The 19,874-nt window shown below is 41.5% G+C and overlaps 1 protein-coding gene across 1 annotated transcript; it reads right to left on the reverse strand.

Annotated features, from left to right (window-relative positions):
* Positions 1-596: 596 nt before the first annotated feature.
* MEX3C (mex-3 RNA binding family member C) lies at positions 597-19,731 on the reverse strand. The gene is made up of 2 exons (XM_084781009.1): positions 18,849-19,731; positions 597-3,588 (listed from the first exon to the last, which is right to left on the reverse strand). The coding sequence occupies exons 1-2, from the start codon at positions 19,579-19,581 to the stop codon at positions 2,363-2,365; spliced, it is 1,959 nt and encodes a 652-aa protein (XP_084637135.1). The 5' UTR covers positions 19,582-19,731; the 3' UTR covers positions 597-2,362.
* Between the last annotated feature and the right edge of the window lie 143 nt (positions 19,732-19,874).

The following is a 19,874-nucleotide window of genomic DNA, read 5'->3' on the forward strand; positions in this document are numbered from 1 at the left end:
TCCGCATATTAAGAGGACTTTCCCTCCATCGTAAAGACGCAGTATTTATCTGTTTGAATCAAATGGCAACATCTACTCCAATCAATATCAAACCAGTTTTGCAAATGGTGTAATATTTTGGCAACCATATACAGTTTTTTTTCCATATACAGTCTTTAATATAGTTTTAGTTCAAAGTTTAAAACCTGTACTTTCAGGCTGGGGACATGGTCTGCTGTGCAAGAATAAAGACCCATGTGAAAGCCATGTGCGGCACTGTACACCTGCAGAGCCAGTTCTGGGGATGGAGTGAAGTATGCCCAGTCAGGTGGCTCCCTGGGACTCTCTGGCCAGCCAGTCTACCAGAACTGATGATGCTCCAGGCTCAGTAAGAGACCCTGTCTCAAAAAGTAAGGTACACAGTCACAGAAGAGGGAATACAGACTAGAAATGACATTTTAAACATCAGGAGTGCGCGCACGCTCCCGGTCATACACTCTCCTGCTCCCCTCTCTCCCCACTACAAACAAGAGCCTAAGTTAGAAAGTAGAGAAATTTGGTAAGAAAAGTTCATTCTTTTGATTAACAGTTACATAAAAAACACCAAGGAGAATACATTCAAGTTAATGGAAACAAGTCTTTATTAAGTAACTTTTAATATCAGAAAAATAAAACTCTTATAATTCTCTTTACAGCAAATATATAATATCAGTGCTTTGGCCATCTTAAGTTAAAGGCCCTTTATCATAAAATATATGGTTTTAAACTTTACTCAAATTGAATTTATAATCCCTATGACTTCCCTACATATACATAACAAAAAGAGTGTAGTAAAATTAGCAAATACTAAACTATATTGATAATTTATCATTCTTAGTTTGTGGTTTTTAGAAACAGTACACGCACCTAATATATGTCGATTCCTTGGCTTATTAGTTGCAGTGTACGATGCAACAAAATACAAAACACATGCTTGGTGACATTCTTCCATATCTACAAGACGGTAGCTAGAGATTAGGATTCAATACTGACAATTAACTATCCTACAAGCAATTAGCATTACATCATAATATGCCATCAAGGCAACTTTTTTATACTGAAAAAATCAAAATAAAAACCGTTATTTGTAAACTTTATACGAAATGTAACTCTTCAAGTGGAAATAAAAAATAAAATTTGTCTATTTACTATTGAATACACATAAGATTTCAATTTTTGTTATACTGAGAAAAAAAGCTCTTTTGTGTTGGGAAAATAACGCTTCAAAAAATAATTAGTAGAAAAACCCACCAGTATAATGTTTTGTCCTTTCAATACCAGCAAATTTGGGAACATACTGAGGATGAAGTTAAAACATCCACAGGTGAAATGTACAAGTGTGTTTTAAAGAAATCTTTCCTTGTGATTGGAAATAGGTTTGAAATGAAGTAAACTGATTGGAGGTTGTCACAGCTGCTTTCATGAATTATGCCAAGGGCATTATTATCTCCCTCCCCATCCCCTATATTACTAAAAAATAAAAATATATTTATAATGTGCAAGACAAATATGGATTGAACATAAAATGTTTCACATTTTGATCTACAGTCTAAATATTAATTAATAGCTTGATCAGACTAACGAATGGAATGTTCGCATTCTCAATTTTTCAGCCAATACAGGTGTATCCCAAAGCCCATCCAGAAATGGGAAAACCCAGGTGGCCATTTCCACATTCACTGAGGCAATGGGTAGGAATTCACAATCAAAGACAATTGTATTCCTGATCCACTGAACACACCAGCCTTGAGCGCTCTGGGCGAGATGAAAGTCAAAGTAGCAGTTTTTGTCCCAAATTATAACCAGTGATCTAGTAAACTGCCATCAGCCCTATTATTACTAATTAGTAATCACAACGCTTTAAAAAGATACTTGCAATCCTGCAGAATTAGGCAGAAGTTGTTGTAAAATAAAAAACAAACCTGTTTTGTCAAAACTGGCAGTGTGAAGAAGGCAGCACTGGAAGTGTCAGTCATCTGTGATGCCAGGCACCCTCCATAAACTCTTAATGCGGCTAGGCTTTGGGACCCACTGACCACAATCTCAGATTTTGCTCATAGGTTACACAGCCAAGTAGAACTTCAGCTTTAACAACTCTTATACAAGCTATGTCTCTGAGTCTACAAGATAGTATTAATAATTCAAACCAAACTAATAGACAAGAGACCACTTAGGTTTAGTGTTACCATAGCAGCCTTTTATAAGTGTACTAACAACTTTTGCCTAATCCCAAAAAAGCCTGATAACAGTCATAAGAATTCATTAGGAAGTTTACTGGGGTACCACTATACCCATGCCTTTAGGAGTCCATATAGAGATATAGTATTTATGTATATATATATAGTTAAGAGTGAATTTGGATTGCCTGAGTAACAGCTGTCTGGCAAACTGGACATGATGGCGTTCTCTTTTCACAGATCTTGTTGGCACATTCCATGCAGAAGAGGTTGTGGCCACATGGAACTAGGGCAGCAATAACTTCATTCTCAAAGCAAATCACACAGTCGTGCTTTCTTCTTGATTCTGGAGGTGAGCTAGAGGTGGAGCCACCATTGGAAGAGGAGTAACTATTGGTACCATTAGAAAAAGCAGGGATGTATATTGGAAGGCCAACATGGTTGCCTGTACTAGGTGGGTCGCTCCTAACCCTCCGAGCAAGTGGGTGTTCTATGCTCTCAGGAAATGTAGGAGACAGACGAGGAGTGGATGGCTGACTTCCTCTACGCTGAGTCTTCATGTGACCAGAAGGATCACTCCCAAAACCAGAGAGTGGGTTAACTGGTTCAAATGGAGTCCAGATAGTTTGAGCAGATGTTGGTAAAGAGTCAAAGGCAGGAGAGTCTACTGTAAGATCTTCTGAGCCTACAGATGGTAGTGTATCTCCAAACCAAAAGTTTCCTGTGCTAAATGGACTTGTGGGACTAAAGTCAGCTAGCCTATTGCTTCCAAAATAGGAATCAGTGGAGCCACTGCCTAGAGAGCTAGAACTATCATTTCGGTAGTTGGACATCATTCTTGCACGGCTAGGAGGAACTGGGTTGGAAGAGAGCCATGCTGAGCCAAGAGCACCACCTTCAAAGCTCACGTCGGTACCGTTATAATGGAAATCATTTTCTTCATTGAGCTCTATGTAATTTCCTGTACGCATGGCGATATGCATTTCTATTTCTTCTCGTGCTCGATCAACATTTTCGGGCATCCCTGTCACTTCAAAGACTGGCTCCTTATCTCTGCTTGGAGTTACTATGTACGTGTGGGTCTGTTGCTGAATTCTCTTAATTGTTGCTCCTTTTGGTCCAACCACTAGCCCTACCACACGATAGGGGACCCTGACTTGGACTGTGGTTTGACCAGGCAGATTAGGACTACACGATAACCCTCCCAGCGCAGGACCATTTTTGTTTCGAGATGCACGAATCATAGAGAAGTGTTCTGCAGCCGAGAGGATTTCTCTTTTGGCCATGGCAACATCTTCTTTCCGTCCAGTGACAACAAAAATGGGCTCTTCACCACGAACAGGGGTCTTGATGTACGTGTTTGTCTTGGCTCTCAGTGCTTTAATTTTACAACCTGTTAAAAAGAAAACATTTCACATTATGTTTAAAAATACTTTATAAATATCAATGAAGGCAAACTATGAAAAGTTCTAGAAACTAAATGTCCTTTAGTGTACAGTTCTTAAGTTTTATGATAAAGAAAAAACTATTAACACTAAATGATGACATTTCCCCAATTCCATGGAATACTGGAAGATACAGGAGATGGAGGTGTACTTGTCTGGCATTCTCTTTTGGGAAGAGAGGGAACCTCTACTGGGAGGTCACAACTCAGAAGTCTAGTTTGTTTTCTCTGATTAGTTACACATTAGAAAGATGTACAAAGTAGTCTATAGGTAAACTATAACATCAGTAGGATTGAGTTTTATACTACTAATGAATTTGTACTTTGCAGATATTGGCGGCAAAATACGAACGCATTTGAGATTGTTAACCCTCTGAGTCCAGTTAATACACTACAATAAATGTTATTAAAATATTATAAAATACTTACTGTTTAATTTTACCCACTTGGAACTCTAAGAACTGGATGGACCTCATTTTACTAAGGAAACAAAAACTAAAGCTCAGAAAAATTACATAATTTGTTTCAGTGGCAGAGCCAGCATTAAGGCCTGTATGATATAGAAATCTATGGTCTTTTCATTAGTCTAGGAATTTTAATTTTTACATAACCCTATGACTTTCACTTGATTATTTTATTGCTTTAACACGACTCATTTGTAAATGTTTTACTGACATCTATGCCTAGTGGTCATCTTTTTTCCTCTCCCAGTTAAATTCTAGGCTTATTAAGGAACACTTTTTTATTGCCATCTAGTTTATCATAGTTGATCTCAAGTGAATACTTTTTGTAAATTAAAAACTAATCTGAATGCTTTTTAAAAATTACTGAGGATGATTTATGGGAAGAAAAGCTGTTGTTTTTCCTTTTTTGTATCTGGGATAAAAAAAAAAGTAAAATGTTTTTGTGCCTATTGTAAAATTCTTGATGCATTTAAGGAAACAAATATTGAAGACTCATGGAAAGTGGCTAGAGGAACACCAGACCCAAACCCAAACTAGAAGCTTTGGTTCCAACCCCCAACTATACCCAAGTCAAAATAAAACCTGGAAGGCACATTTAATTTCTCCTAATTCCTAACTTGACATCAACTCTTTCTGAAGTGATCACAGAACCACAGTGCCAATTATGCGGATCCCACGGGTCTCCAAACTGTCAGTACACAACTATGGCTTAAATCTCTGGAGTTACAGTTTTCAAAGAAATTAACAAGCAAATTCCCAGAATAAATGCATTCTCATGAATACATCATACAATTATTTCCTTTAGAAAATGGTGATACTATTGAAGACAGAAGCCACATTTGGGCAGTCCTTTTTCTTAAGCCTCCTGTTCCTCTCTTGTCCCCAACAAGTCACTAATTGGTAAGTTAAAACTAAAGTTTTTCAGATATAGAATTTTGAGCCCACACACCCACAATACATACATACACGTGTGTATATATGTACATACACACACCCAAATGCCTCCAGCTTTACATTAGTCCAGTTATCTTTATTCTCCTTAGTAAGACAATGCTTTCTCAATGTAGCATGGGTTGTATGGCCACTTCTCGGCACAGGGTTCCTGATATATTAAAGTTCAAATAATATGGCACACAAAACATTTTTGCAGCTGGCTCCTGACTTTTTAATTTCACCCTATAGCCATTTCTCTACTCTTTTACACTGTATCATACACTTTAACCTATGGCATATTCATGCTCCCTTGTTTCCCCGACTAAAATCTTCCCTCTTTATTCCCACTTCTGTTTTGTTTAACTCCTGTTAACTATCAATGACACTCTCCTCTCCTACAGCTATATGTCTGCCTCTAAATTTCCAAAGCACTGGGAAGTCATATACATTGTAGGGTTGCTATGTAACATTTGTGGAAAGGAAAGTTGCTAATTTCCTTATTAGAACATTGGGCCGTTCTTATGTTATTTTGGACCCTAAAGCCCTCTTAATCCCTAGCTTTCAAGACTTTCACCTTCTGGTCCCATATCACTAATCTTATCCATACTGAAAGTATTAAAATTTAATTTTAATTTGTCTCAGTGGGATTTTGTTTCTTTGGTTGGGGTGTGTGTGGTGTAAGGGGTTGAACCCAAGGGCCTTCTGCATATTTAAATATTAAAGTTTAAATATTACACAGTGTTATTTAAAACAACTTAATCGACTATGGAACTTCTGAATCCTGACCACAAACTAATCAAGATCCTATCCCCTCCTTCTAACAAACTGTCCAACTAACTTATCAAGAAATGGGTGCTTTGTACAGTGTGTCCTAGGTACACAACCATTAAAACCTAGACTCAGGCTCTCTGAAAACAGAATGTATTCAAGCATCACCGAGTGTGTGTCTTATTCTTTCCTCATTTAAAAAAAATTATTCTTTCAGAAATCTTACTGGTGGCTACATAGTTTAAAAGAACAAGTAGACCTTCACATACTATGCAGTAAAGAAGAAACAAACTCCACTCCTCTAACTGCAGAGACCAAACCAAGACCTTAAGAAAAGCATTTAGGACAGTCGAGCTATCGGGAGGAGGTTGTTTGGTAGGTCTGTCAAGAAATCACAAGTAAAGTTTACACTACTGTGAAACATGAAAACTTAAGACTACAGCTACAATCAACTATTTTAAAATTAAACAGGTATTGGCTACTTTTGAGTAAAAGATGAGTTAGATGTTTTTACTCTACAATAAAATAAACTGGGTATTCATAGCAAATCTTTTGTCTTTTTGCAGTCAAATCTTCCTCATAGTTGGTACTGCCTAGGGCTAAGAACTGAGATCACAGAGAGATGTCTAAAGAAATCTGAAAGGCAAAATATACTAACTGGTCATATTCTACACTCGAAGAGTATCATTCAGTTCCATGAATTTACACTCTGGGCTACAACTTTGTAAGAAGGCAGCCTCCTAAAATCTCACTCCTGGGCTGCTGACATGCCTATTGGGTAAGAGTACTTTGCTGCACAAGCATAAAGACCTAAGTTCAAATCCCCAGTGCCATGTGAAAAGCCACCACGGGTGCAGTTTAACCCCAGTGCTGATTGGGGTGGAGACAGGAGGATCTCTAGGTTTGGGGGCTATAAACTAGCTCTAGGTTCGGCAAAGAGATCCTATCTAAATAAGGCTCCTGCACACGCACGAGAATATAACACATACACACAAATAGAGGAAAAAACAAACAAGCTAAAACAAAACAAAACAACCAACCAACAACCCCCAAACTTTATGTCTAATAATACGCAGCCATGGTTCACCCTGCAGAAAAACATGGACAATTTCTATTGAGTGCAAAGAATTTTTAAGAATTTAGGTTTGTCTCCTTTTTATCAAAAAAGTTTTTGTTTTTTGAGACAGGGCTTCTCTGTGTAGACCAGGCTGACTGTGAACTCACAGAGTCTGTCTCTGACACCAAGTGCTGGGATTACAGGTGTGTACTACCACACTGTCTCCTTTTCATTTTTATCAGTATCAACCAAGAGAATATTAAGCCACCTTTTGAAGTAACTACTGCAGAGGGCTGGGAGCACAGAATGCTTGCCCAGCATGAGGAGATCCTTAGGTTCAATACCTGGCACCACACCTGCAACCAAAAAAACCCTGGAACAGCTAGGCACGGTCGCCTTTAACCCCCAACACTCGGGAGGCAGAGGCTGGCGGATTGCTATGAGTTTGAGGCCAGCCTGGTATGCAAACTGAGTCCAGGACAGCCAAGGCAACACAGAGAAATCTTGTCTTGAAAAACAAACAAACAAAACCCAAACAAACCAAAAACCCAAACCAAGAGGCAAGTACTTCTCTCTCCCAAGGTTTTGTATGACTGAACAACATAGAGTAAGACTATAGGAAATCTCACTCCTCACAACATGGCTTCTTTATGACACAAAGAAGCTGAGCTGCAAACATGATTCCCAGAATCACACTGTGAAGGTGGGGACTCCTTGAATCGGCAGATTTCAAAGAGTGACAATAACTTAAGGAAAAGTAATAAATTTATTTTAAGGAGTATTTAAGATTAAATTTGTTTGAAAATTCAGATACTTTAAAACATTAAACCACAAGAGACAACCAGGTAAAAGAAATAGCTTACAGCAAAGCAAACACATTGCTTTGAAGATGGAAGTTCTTACTTCTGCAGTAACTAAGCTACTTTCCCCTCCACAGCTGTCAATGCCAACATTATAATACTGCAAGTAGAAGTGGGAATTTGGAGCTCATATTTAGTTGGTCAAGGTGGGCAATCTGCAGAGGGCAGTTTGTGTATCAAAATTATCTTATGCCCCTAGTCGTAAGTGCTGATCCTGAAGTAATACTAGTATTAAGTACAAGGCACTCTCAGTATTATATCACTTATGCTTGGGTAAGCACAGCCTAAGACAGCTGTAGAACGGAATGTAATATATTTGTAAAATTGGTTGACTTGGAGGGACAGGGACTTTCCATTGTTTACTAAAATCAAATAAATATGATTAGAATATATGAATAATATTTTACTAGTTTTGCTAGCACTTTTAGCTAGCACTGCTAGCAGGATAAATGATTTTGTAATCTCAAATGTACAGACTATTATTTGTTTTCTTATAGCTATAAATAAAACTAACATATATGAAAGTTTTATTGAAGGTAGTTGCAGAGTAGAAACCAGCAAATTCCCTGCACTAAAGCCTCCAGCTTACTTTGTTGGCATATGAGCCCATTTTCCCTTCCTATCATTGTGGCTAGTGCTGTTTCAGGCTAAAAGCTTCCAACTTCAGCCACAACCTGTCCTCTCCCTCTCTGGTATAACAAGACATTCTATCTCGCTTCTCAAGGTTAAGAGTCCTCTTCCAAAAAAAAGGGTAGCTCTGGTGCTGGGACTGGAGGAGTTGGAAGGAAGAGCGAAACTCAGTTTTCAAACTGTGAGTTACAGTATCAACTTTGTTGTGTTGCAAATAGCATCTAAAAACTAGCAAACCAAAACCATGACTCTTGTGTGTTCTTAGTGTTTTAGTGGAGTATGTGTATGATCGGCTGCAATGTAAAATATTGTTTTTGTCGTGGGTTACCATTATTAAAACATATGGCCTCCAGATTCAACTATTTTGAAGACTACTTTCTAATTCCAAGTGAGATAATGTATTTGCAACAAAGAACTGGTGTGAAGTAGAAGGGGAGAATTACCAAGAGGAGCTGGGCTAAAGATCCCATTTGCAGAAGGATGTTTCTATAGTCATATAAACCAGCTTTTGGAGACCAGAGAGTCTAAATACATCTATGAAGGTGAATTTACAAGTCATTTTCTTTTCCTTTTTTTAATTGTTTATTATTTATACAGTATTCTGGCCGCATGCCAGAAGAGGGCACCAGATCTCATTACAGATGGTTGTGAGCCACCACGTGGTTGCTAGGAATTGAACTCAGGAACTTTGGAAGAACAGACAGTGCCATCTGAGCCATCTCTCCAGCCCCCAAAAGTCATTTTCTAGTTATCCAAAAGATATCTTAGATATCTAGAGCAAGACTGTACAAAAACTGTTTGCTTTTGTTCTTAACCAAGTGGTTCATTTAGTAGTGGTAGAAAGACCAGATAGGCATTGTAGAGGAAGGGAAGGCTATCTGGGAAGATAGCCTTGTCAGCAAGGCACTTTCAAACCAGCCTAGCCTAATTGTCTCAAAAAGTAAGGTGGCTGGTTCCTGAGGAGCAATAAATACCCCAACACCTGACGTGACCCTCCAGACACCTGCACAGAAAGAAAAAGAAAAAGTAGTGTATGGATAAAGACTTGAACTATTGTTTGTTACTACTAATGAAGTCTATAGTTGATAAAAATGAAACTACTACGCGTTGCTAATCCTTCCCTAAAAAAAAAAAAAAAAAAAAAAAAAAAGTACAGTCAATGCCATTTGTAGGCCATGTGTTAAGCAGGACCTTTCTATTTGTTTCTGATGGAACATTCCAGTACGTATCCTGCCCTGGCTTCAAACTCTCAGCCTCTGGAGTGCTTGGACAGGTGTGTGCCACATGCTTTGCTGGCAAGTAGATTTTTAAGATGACCCTCTGCTTCAAGATTCCTGGTATTGGTCAGGTGAAGTGGTGCATACCTTTGATCTCAGCATTTTAGAAGCAGAGACAGATGCATTTGTGAGTTTGAGACCAGCTTGCACTATAAAGCAAGTTCCAGGCCAGTCAGGAGAGAACAAACATCCTGCCCAGAGTTAATCAAACACAAATGTAGGCACTCCTGGAAAGGAGTTTTATAGATGTAATTATGCTTTAAGTCAGTTTACTTTTGTTGTTTTTCTGAGACAGGATTTCTCTATATAGCCCTGGCTGTTCTAGGTAGACCAGGCTTGCCTAGAACTCAGAGATCCACTTACCTCTGCTTTCAGAATGCTGGGATTAATGGTGTGTGCTACCAAACCTGCCTATAGGCTAGGAATCCTGAAGCAACTACCACACCTGGCTTGGTTCACTTTTAAATGGAGAGATTATCAAGATTACCATGAAGGTTCTGACCTAGTCTTGAATTCTTTAAAAAAAAAAAAAAATTCAACCTTGCCTTAGAGAAGGAAGTTAGAAATGAGATCTGGCTCATCTGGAAGAATGCAAACTATCCACAGTGTGAACTAACTGCCTAAGGTGTCCAAGGCAAGGAACTGTATTCTGAAACAGACCTGGAAAGTGAGAGACCCCCCACCTCCACCATCCAACTGAATTCTGCCAGTAGGAAAAGAACTACACTCCCAGCTGAACACCTTGATTTAGCACAGTTAGACCTCAAACAGAGAACCCAAAGACACTACTACACCCAGATTTCTGACTCACAGAAACTGAGATAATAAATTTGCATTGTTTTAAGCACCTAAAGTAAAGATAATGATTATACAGCCACAAAAGCCACATAAAGTCCTTAAGTCTTTTAAGGGTTCTATAATCTCTACCCCATGAGAGCAGATAAAAACATGACTGTACTATATTCTAATCTAGTATCCTACAATACATGAAAGGCTTTCAATTAGAACTAAGCAATAGCTTTAAGCAAAAACAAACAAACAAACCAAACCAAACAAACCTGTATCAATAGGGTTTGTTTTTAGTTCAATTACAGCTCAGATTCTTAATTACTTGCCTTAGTGGTCCCTACCCTCGGGCATGTATGTGTGTGGGTATGTGTCTATCTGTGGAGGTAGAGGATGGCATCAGGAGTCCTACTGCTCTATCGTCTCTGACCTTCCGTCAAGACTAGATCTCACTGACTAGGAGCTAGGCTGGCTATTTATGAGTGTTGGGATCCACTCAGGTCCTTATGCTTGCACAGCAGAGACGTTACCCACTGAGCACCAGCTCTAGCTCTGCCACAGTTTTCCAATGCTACCATTCATCACCAGAAACGGTGTTTTCAGTGACATACATGTATAATTTCATAATACATTTATATATGCTACAGAAGTCACACATGGGTTCCAATGGGGTTAAAATCAAAACAGTGGTAGGACTCACACACACTTTCTCTACATACATACATGTGTGTCTGTTTCTGGAAGCTCTAGGAGAAGGTATGGTTCCTTGCAAATTCAGGTGTTTGTGATTTTAGAGCCATCCACCTCCTTTTGGCTTTTAACTCTCTTCATGTTCAGAGCCAGCAGTCAGTGCTCTCATTTCTCTTCCTCAACTTGAGCCCACATCTAGCTGTGAAGTTTTCTGCTTTTAGGGACTCATGTAATTATAACCGGGCCTACCACATAATCCTAGACATTAGTCACGCAGCTCAGTCCATGTCCATAAGCACACCTGCAAATGCCAAGTAAAGCAAATACTTCACAACTGTTTCTTTGGTGTTGAAGGTGGGTTAGGGTTTTAAAAAAAAATCTTTGGATGTGCAGGGTTATTCTGCTAATTATATCACCCCCTTCTCTCTTCCAAGCCCCCAGTTTTTGAAAGCTAAGCACTGATGAGAACTGTTTTGTTTTTTTTTTTTTTTTGTTTTGTTTTGGTTTTTCGAGACAGGGTTTCTCTGTGTAGTCTTGGCTGTTCTAGACTCGCTTTGTAGTCCAGGCTGGCCTCGAACTCACAGCGATCCGCCTGCCTCTGCCTCCCGAGTGCTGGGATTAAAGGCGTGCGCTTTAACTGTGAGTTCGAGGCCAGCCCGGTCTACTAAGTGAGTCCAGTATAGCCAAGGTTACATAGAGAAAATCTGTCTCAAAAAACCAAAACCATGAAAAGGCTTCAAAGGCCCAGAAGATGGATGAAGAGCTTGCCACACACTCATGAGGACCTCAGTTAGGATCCCCGAGGCTCGCTAGCAAGCTAATCTAGATGTATACTTCTCAAAAGATAAAGGTAGAGTGTGACTGAAGACAAAAACCCAGCACTGACCTCTGTCCTCAACACAGAAGCACAGGCCAACTTCAAAGGCATTTTGAAGAGGCTTGAAGAAAGTAGTGTTGCCAGGTAGGGAGGAAGTACAAAAGCAGGAAACTGGAGCACACATGGTACAACATGGATATTAAAGCATTTGAGAGCTTCAGGTGATTAGAACAGAGAGGAAGAAGTCTTCAATGTGAGATAAGAGACTTAATCTTGTAGGGACTAAAGATTTGGGAGAGGACGATAGTTACAGTACAGAACGGGAAGATTTCCTTATCTGCAATGAAAGGTCATCACAATCAGCAGATAAAGGAGAAAATGACAGTATTCAAGCCAGGCCTGGCAGCCATTTGCATTCTGGTATCTAGTGTTCCTGATTTTCTTTCAAAGACAAATTTGCTTTTCAGAAATTATATTCACTGTATTTTCCAATTATTAAATAAATGAAATAAATTAGTGTGCGCATAAGAAAACTTAAGCCCTTAAAGACAAACCTCAAAACCATGTACATTTTCATTTCTGGTAGTCCTCTACAAATACTGGGAAATTATGCACACATTCTTTATTTAAAGAATAGAACCTGTTGGTCTTAGAGTAAATTACTTTTCCTCCTAGCATTTAAACAGCAAAAACTAATTATTTTCAATCTCTCTCACCTCCTATAACTGTGTGTTGTTCCTCTTTCATTTATGTTCAGACGTTTTCTTAAATAACTTGGGACACCGTCCTATCATACATACCACACTCTCCCCCTCTTCCAATTAACACAATAGAACTTTGAAAAGTAGAAATTGTGTGTATGGCTTTAACAAAAAAGGGTGGAAAAACAGCTATTGGTAAAGCACTTGTGGTGCAAAGGGGAGGAAATGAGTTCAGTCCTCAAAGTCTACATAAAAACCTGGATTGTTGGCGTGCACTTGCAATCTCAGAGTAGAGAGACTCCTGGGGCTGCTGGTCAGGTGGGGCCTGGAGAGCCAGCAGAATGCTTATGAGTGCTTGCAGTTGTCCCAGGACCCTAGTTTGGTTCATAGCACTCGTATTAGGCATTTTACAATCGGCTGTAATCCCAATCCCAGGGTGCTTGATGCTCTTCTAGCCTGGGTGTGCGCATGCCTGCGCGCACGCACATACACACATACTAAAAATTTTTTTATCTTCAACGCCAAACCAAACCAAACTAGAGGTTCCTGAGGAATGAAACTCATGGCTCACCTTTGGCATTCCCAAGGAAGGAAGTGTTCTTGTATGGAACACAGCTGCCCCCCACCCGAAACAATGGATTAACTCAGTGTCACAGCTACAACATGGAAATAATTTCCAGTCTAGTTCAAAGAAAAGACAAGCAACAACCCCCGCCCCCAGATCTACAGGACTGGATTCTAACTGACCATCAATAACCTGCTGCTTCCTTGTTAGGTCATCCAATCTCTAGGGTCTTTCCCAATGCCCCGCCCCAAATCATAAGAACGTCATCATTCTCTGAATGATTTACAGGATCAGATACTGACCACACTTCACATGTGTATATCTAGTTTTTCCTCAAGCAAGAGTTAGTGAATATTGAAAATGGAAGACTGTGCAGACAAGCTATCATGAAATCAGTTCGTGAGCAGGTCAGGCAGCCTCTATTTACTTCTTTGTCATGTGAGAGGAACTGGTAGTAGAGATACGCCCCTCACTTAGTTGTTAGATAGAAACATTAACCCATTCCAGTAAGCTTTTAAAATATTTTACATTCTGTGCAAGTTCTAGATGAAATCTAAAATTTTACCTAATAAAGATTAAGGTAAAATCTTTTACCTAAAAGATACCAGATCTTCAAATTTATAGTTAAGCTAGTCTAGAAGAAAACCATTTACAAATAACTGATTCTACCTAAAAAATTGCCTTGTTTTGTTTCTGAATGGTTCTCGAGATCCAACCCAGGACCCCATGCATGCTAGACAGGCTCTCTGCCACTGAACTACATCCCTAGCCTGGTAATTTTGAGAATTCTATTAACATGTTCTAAAGGGTACAAACATAAGATCTTGAGTAAGGAAAACTATCTTAATATGTGAACCTCTTCTCTAACATACTTAAAGGGAGAATCTTAGAATCACTAGTTTGGGAGCAGAAAGATGGACCAGGGTTCAAATCCTAGCACCCACATCAGACAGCTCATGAATGACTGCATTCCAGATCAGGAAATGCTTGGTAGGAAACAGTGAAGGGATAGGGAATGATTTAAAAGGCTGAATGACCTGGGTTAGAATTAGCTTTGAGACAGAGGGATGACAGGGATGAAGCTAGGGCCTTCGACATGATGAGCATATGCTTTGCCACTTAGCTATAGTTTTTGAAGAGTAATATACATTTCTCAAAATCATTCACAGACAACTATTCAAATAGCACTGTTATGCATATGTTTCATTTACTTGGGCTTGTGAGGAAATTATTGGCTGAGTGGGAGAATATGCCTATAATCCTTGCACAAAGAAGGCTGGGGCAGCTAGCTGGAGTTTGACTCGAGGCAAGCCTGGACAACATGGAGACTTCCCTCAAACAAAAATAGAAAAACCAAGTAGCTTAAAGGCTTAATCACCATGCTGAATTTTACAAATCTGGAGTAACTAATGGTATCTTAAATTAAAAGCTGAGGCAGGAGGCTAGCCAAAGGCTAAACAGTGAGAGGCAATAACAAAACACACACTTTTAGAATCACCTTAAAAACAAACTAACAAAAAACAATGTCAGTTTAACAATGATCTATTTATTGATTTGGTGTTTTCTAAAATAGCATCCTACTTTTGCTCTCTTTTTTCTTTTTAGTGCACTGCGTTAGAATCCAGGGCTCGTGCATGCTCTACCTACCACTCGCCTATATCCCTAGAAACATTAACAAAAATAAACTTCAACTATCGGTTGTTAAACGGGTAAAATATCCAGTAGTAGATAGCTAAGGGGTAAAAACAACCCTTTTTCTTTCCAGGGTGCGGTGGGAAGACACCAGGATTTCAGTGCTGTTCTGAAATGTTTTATTTAGTGAAATAAATGTGTATTTCTGGATGGGAAATCTACGCATAGCAAGACCAAGTGTTTGTTCTGTTTCTCCTAATCAAACACTATTGACATGAATACACACTGTCACTAGAGATGAGTGGTTAACAAGAGAACTCAATCAATGAAGCTTTCTAAATGGTCTAGCTCAGTGACATCAAGAGTATAAAAATGTCAGCACACAGATAAAACCATCCATTTTCATTTCACCTTAACTGTTAACATTTTAGCATACATTATTTATATACTAATGTGTATAAACTGTATAATGGGGATACAAAATCTTTTTGAGTGTCCAATGAAAAAAAAGTTATCTAGACCTATAAGTTAAAGAACATATACTGTCAATTAAAGTCACTGTCAAAAGTGGCTGAAAATGAACATTTATCTGTAACTCAATTTACATCATTAATTGATAGTATAGTAAAAAAATAGATCAGGGCTCTAGTGTAATTCACTTTTTAGACTTATTGGACAGTAGCTACTGACACATTGTAATAAAACCTGTCAACCACTATTAATGCTTTACAGCACTACACTTAGAAAGGGAGACACTTCCTATTTATAAGATGAATCTTGGTATATGTACATCTGTGCATGCCCATGTGGAGGCTGGAGGTTGATGTTGGATGTCTTCCTCTATGGTTCTTCACACTGTTTTTTGAAACAAGGTCTCTTGCTGAATCTGGAGCCCAGTGATTGGCTAAATTAGTTGGCTATCAAGTCTCCAGGATTCTCCTGTGTCAGTCACACAGAGCTATAGCAGCAGATCTAGCTTTTTTGTGAGTGCTACGGATTTGAGTTCAGAACTTCCTGCTTGTGGAGTAGGCAATTCACCCACTGAGCCATCTTATTAGCCTTAGCCTTGAACACCAACAAGACCAATTTAACATGTGCAAAGGCCATATGCTACTGGGAGTAAAACAGGTCAAATGCTCTGCCAGTTTTCATCACTACTAAAAGTGGTCCATGGAGAGGAGGGATGAAGAAATGGCTCAGAGGTTAGGCGGACTTGAGTTCAGTTCCTAGCATCCACACCAGGTGGCTTGTGCTTATAACTCCAGCTGCAGGGGCATATGACTCTAGTCTCTGCAGGTACCTGCACTCACATACATAATTTGAAAAGAAACATGATTTTGGGGCCAGAGAAATGACAGTTAAAATCACTAAGACACTCTTGCACACACACACACACACACACACACACACACACACACACTCGCGCACGCACGCACGCACGCACGCACGCACGCACACAGCAGGTCTGGGGTTAGATGTAGAGGTACAAGTTTGTGAGCCCAGCCAGGCTGCATGATGAAAACCTATCTCACCGACAAAAACAAAATAATAGCAATGTTTGCTTCTTGAAACAAGGGAACCAGAGGCTGCTAGTACTTTGTTTGCTAAACTGCATGTATGACTCAGAATTCAATTTATCCACTCTTTGCTCCAGAGCTTAAGTCATAAATGTCTCCATCCATGACATAATTATTTCCAAAACTAATTAAGAGATGTCAAATAAAAAATTATGACTTCAGGTAATGAGTAAGAAGGCAGGAATGGCTAATTCTTAAGGATGAATATTTAGCTCCTCCAAAGCAAACAAACAAAACTTGAAAAAACTCACTTAGGACAGGTACTCTCACAAGAAATTTTCATAGTAAAAGGACGTACCTATTAGCCACTTAGTTCTCTATATAGGAGTGAGCAAATACAGGTTTTATTACGTGCTGCTGGGGTGTGGGGGTGGTAAAGTGGTCAATGATCCACTAGCTGAATGGCTCAAAACAGGAAAAGGGCAAGACTTTCTGCTCTTAAGATAAGATAGAGGAAGATGGCATACTTTTAACAGTACTGTCAACTCTGGGAAATAGTAAGTACAAGAGGAATAGTCAGCAGTTTATCTCCATGTTCAAAATTCATATTTCCTTATTAACTAATAAGCATGGCCCTAAGAAGAAAAACTAAGACAATTATCGTGTAATAACACAAAATAAAAGCTTGCAACTTAAATTTGTATAAATACTACCAATTTACAGTTAAGGTGCTTAAGCATGCAGAGGGCTTAAGTTCATGTTAAACTAAATCTACAAAGATTATTACTTTGTCTGTGGTGAAACTAGCAAGCTGATGTTCTTTTTCCTTTGCTCCAGCACACAAGCTTATGAACACTGAATTAAGTTGTGTTGAGCTATTTTCCCAACATGCCATTCAAATCTCTATCTTCCACAGCCTCAACAATCAATTCCCAGGCCATTTCCATCACCTCAGTTTACTAGATCCTAATCACTAATGAAATTTGGGTGGTTTTCCAATTACCACCTAGCAGGTACTGCTCCACACTTTCCTTGTGTTGTCCATACTTGCATCTTTGTTTGCTAAGCTGCATTCTCTGTGGGTCATATTCTTGTATGCAGACTGCTTGCCTTCATGTACTTAGTACCACTGTGGTCTCCTTACTTTAGTGCCATTCTGTTAAATTGTTAGTTTCTAATAAAGAGCAAAAAGTCTGTTTAAATCTCAGCTTACTTATAAACTCATCTGCAAAATCAAGCACTCTTTCAATGATTTTAAATGAAAAGCCACCTCATTTTGTATCTATACATAAAATAGACTTATTTCATGTACATAAGCTTTCTCATGGGCTACTATCCTGATCAGCTCCTACAACTGGCAAGTGAGGCATGTGAAACTGATTAGTCAAACAATCTGAAACAAGCTATTTTTTTGTGTGTCCAAATATCCGATAGGCTTTTCTTACCAAAATCTTGCAAAAAAAGAGAGCCACCTCTTACATATGAAGTCACTGTTTCAACAACCTCTTATTTATGTGTACTTTAGACCACTTGGGAAAATGAGCTCACCCCACCAGCCCATCATCGCTAGTTGACTTCAACAAGGGCCACACCACACTGCATTACCACAGCAAGTAGTATCTTCCCTTCACCAGGCAGTAAAAGGGGCAACAACTACACTTAGGCATATAGAACCATCCCTAAAAATGTCGGATACAGAGGTACTCTGTGAATCCCCTTCCCCCACCTTCCCGAACCTACTCCTGGAATCTGAGACATAGGTCCTTTGTCTGAGCAATGTGGGAGGAGTCTGTCTGCAGAACTGGTGTGCTGGCAAGTGAGGAAAATTTATTGAAAACTGCACAAATGCATAAAGTTCGTAATTACCTAACTGCCCAGTTTTTCACTGCATGGTACATGCTTAAGTGTTCTAAAAGACTGACTATACCTTTTTGAGACCAGAATCACGTCTACTGAGTCTAGGGAGTTGGGGTGCTTCTTCTAAAGCCAAGTTTCTGAATAGCGGAGGGAGGTGGTGATAAGGGCACTTGAACATTTCTTCTCTCTCAGTAAGTATATGCCTCCATGTCTGTCCATTTCTCTTCTGCACAAGCAGTTATACGGAAAGCTGATCGCTTTTACAGGCCACTCGGCTACACAAACTTGCAAGTTCCAAGTTTTCGGGAAACAAAACCGTACCCACAACTTCTGACCTGACCTTTTTACCACCTTGCTGAGGTTTCTGGTCCCGCGCCAGCCTGGTGTTCCACGAATACACCGAGTAAAGTGAACACTACCAGACTGGGTGGCCCGAGAAACTTAACACTTCTTGTCCGGCTTGAAGGAGCGGAACGGCGTGGGTTTTTTGCAAAGGTGACCCATGTCCTCCTCGGCGACCCTCGATCCCTCCCAGACCCCTTCTCGGTGGACTTGGGGGGTGGACTCTCCGGGTTCACTCTTGCGCCGCACGCCCGTCTTTTTCGTCTCCCACCCACGCCCAGGGCCGTGCCCAGATAGATCTCGGCGCACTCACCCTGGCGTCCGACAATCTCGGCGACATGCTCGGAACTGGGCACGGGGACGCACTCAGTGGTGTTGACACTCTTCCTTCTCAGCAGGGCCGCTTGCTCTCCGTTCAGGGCGGCAGCCGCGGCCCCGCCACCGCCGGGGCCGTAGGCGTGGGACAGCATCGCCGCCATCATGCCCTGGGCATCGTCCCCTCCGTACAGCACCCCCGCCGCCGCGGCCGCGGCCGCCTCCCGGGCATCGAAGCCCGCGGCAGGCAGCAGCACCGACCCCAGGGACCCGCCCGGGATCGGCTGGGTCTGGGAGGCGGTGGCCGCGGGCGGCGACAGCAGCAGCAGCGACGGCCGGTCCTCCTCCTCAGCCTCCTCCAGCTCCTCCTCCTCCTCCAGCAGGTCTCCGTCCAGCTCCGCTTCCTCCCCCTCCTCTTCGTCCTCCTCCAGCTCCAGCTCCGCCGTCTCGGAGGTCGCCGGTCGGCCCGGCGGGGCGGTCTCCTCCGGAGCCAGCCCGGCCGCCCGCCGGGCCTGGCACTGCGCCGCCGCCGCCGCCGCGGCCCTGAGCGCGGGGGCTCCGGGCTCCGCCGCGCTGGGGTCGTCGAGGCCTAACGCGGCCAGGCGTTCCCGCAGCAGCAGCCCATCCCCTTCTTGCTCCGGGCCTCCCGCGGGCGGCGGCAGCGGAGGCGGCTGCGGCAGGGGGGCCGGGGCCGCCGCCAGGGCCAGGGCCGCGGAGCTGCCGCTCGGCATCGCGGCGGCGCGCTGTCAATGGCGGCGGCGGCGGGCGCGTCAGGCGCGGCGGACGGCGGGCCCCATGGCGGACGGGGCCCGGGCCCTGCTCAGCGCGCAAACACCTTTCCTCGGGGGAGGCGGCGGCGGCGGCGGCGGCACGCGCGCCCCGGGCTGAGGAGCGCCAGGGCCGCCGGGGCGCGCGAGGGCGGGGTGGAGGGGCCGGGGCTGGAGCCGAGGTAGGTAACTAGGTGGGTGGGTGGGGACGGCAGCGGCTCCCCTCTCAGGGTTTCTTTTGTTTCATGGCCTTAACC

Source organism: Acomys minous (assembly GCF_964271855.1).
Source record: "Acomys minous genome assembly, chromosome: 4".
NCBI lineage: Eukaryota > Metazoa > Chordata > Mammalia > Rodentia > Muridae > Acomys > Acomys minous.

What these genes read in the sequence shown, in the direction of transcription:
- MEX3C (XM_084781009.1), bottom strand. Translation starts at nt 19,581, where the DNA reads ATGCCGAGCGGCAGCTCCGCGGCCCTGGCCCTGGCGGCGGCCCCGGCC. An exon ending in CGAGATTGTCGGACGCCAGG is followed by an intron (nt 3,589 to 18,848) that starts GTGAGTGCGCCG and finishes TCTTTTTAACAG; the next exon opens with GTTGTAAAATTAAAGCACTG.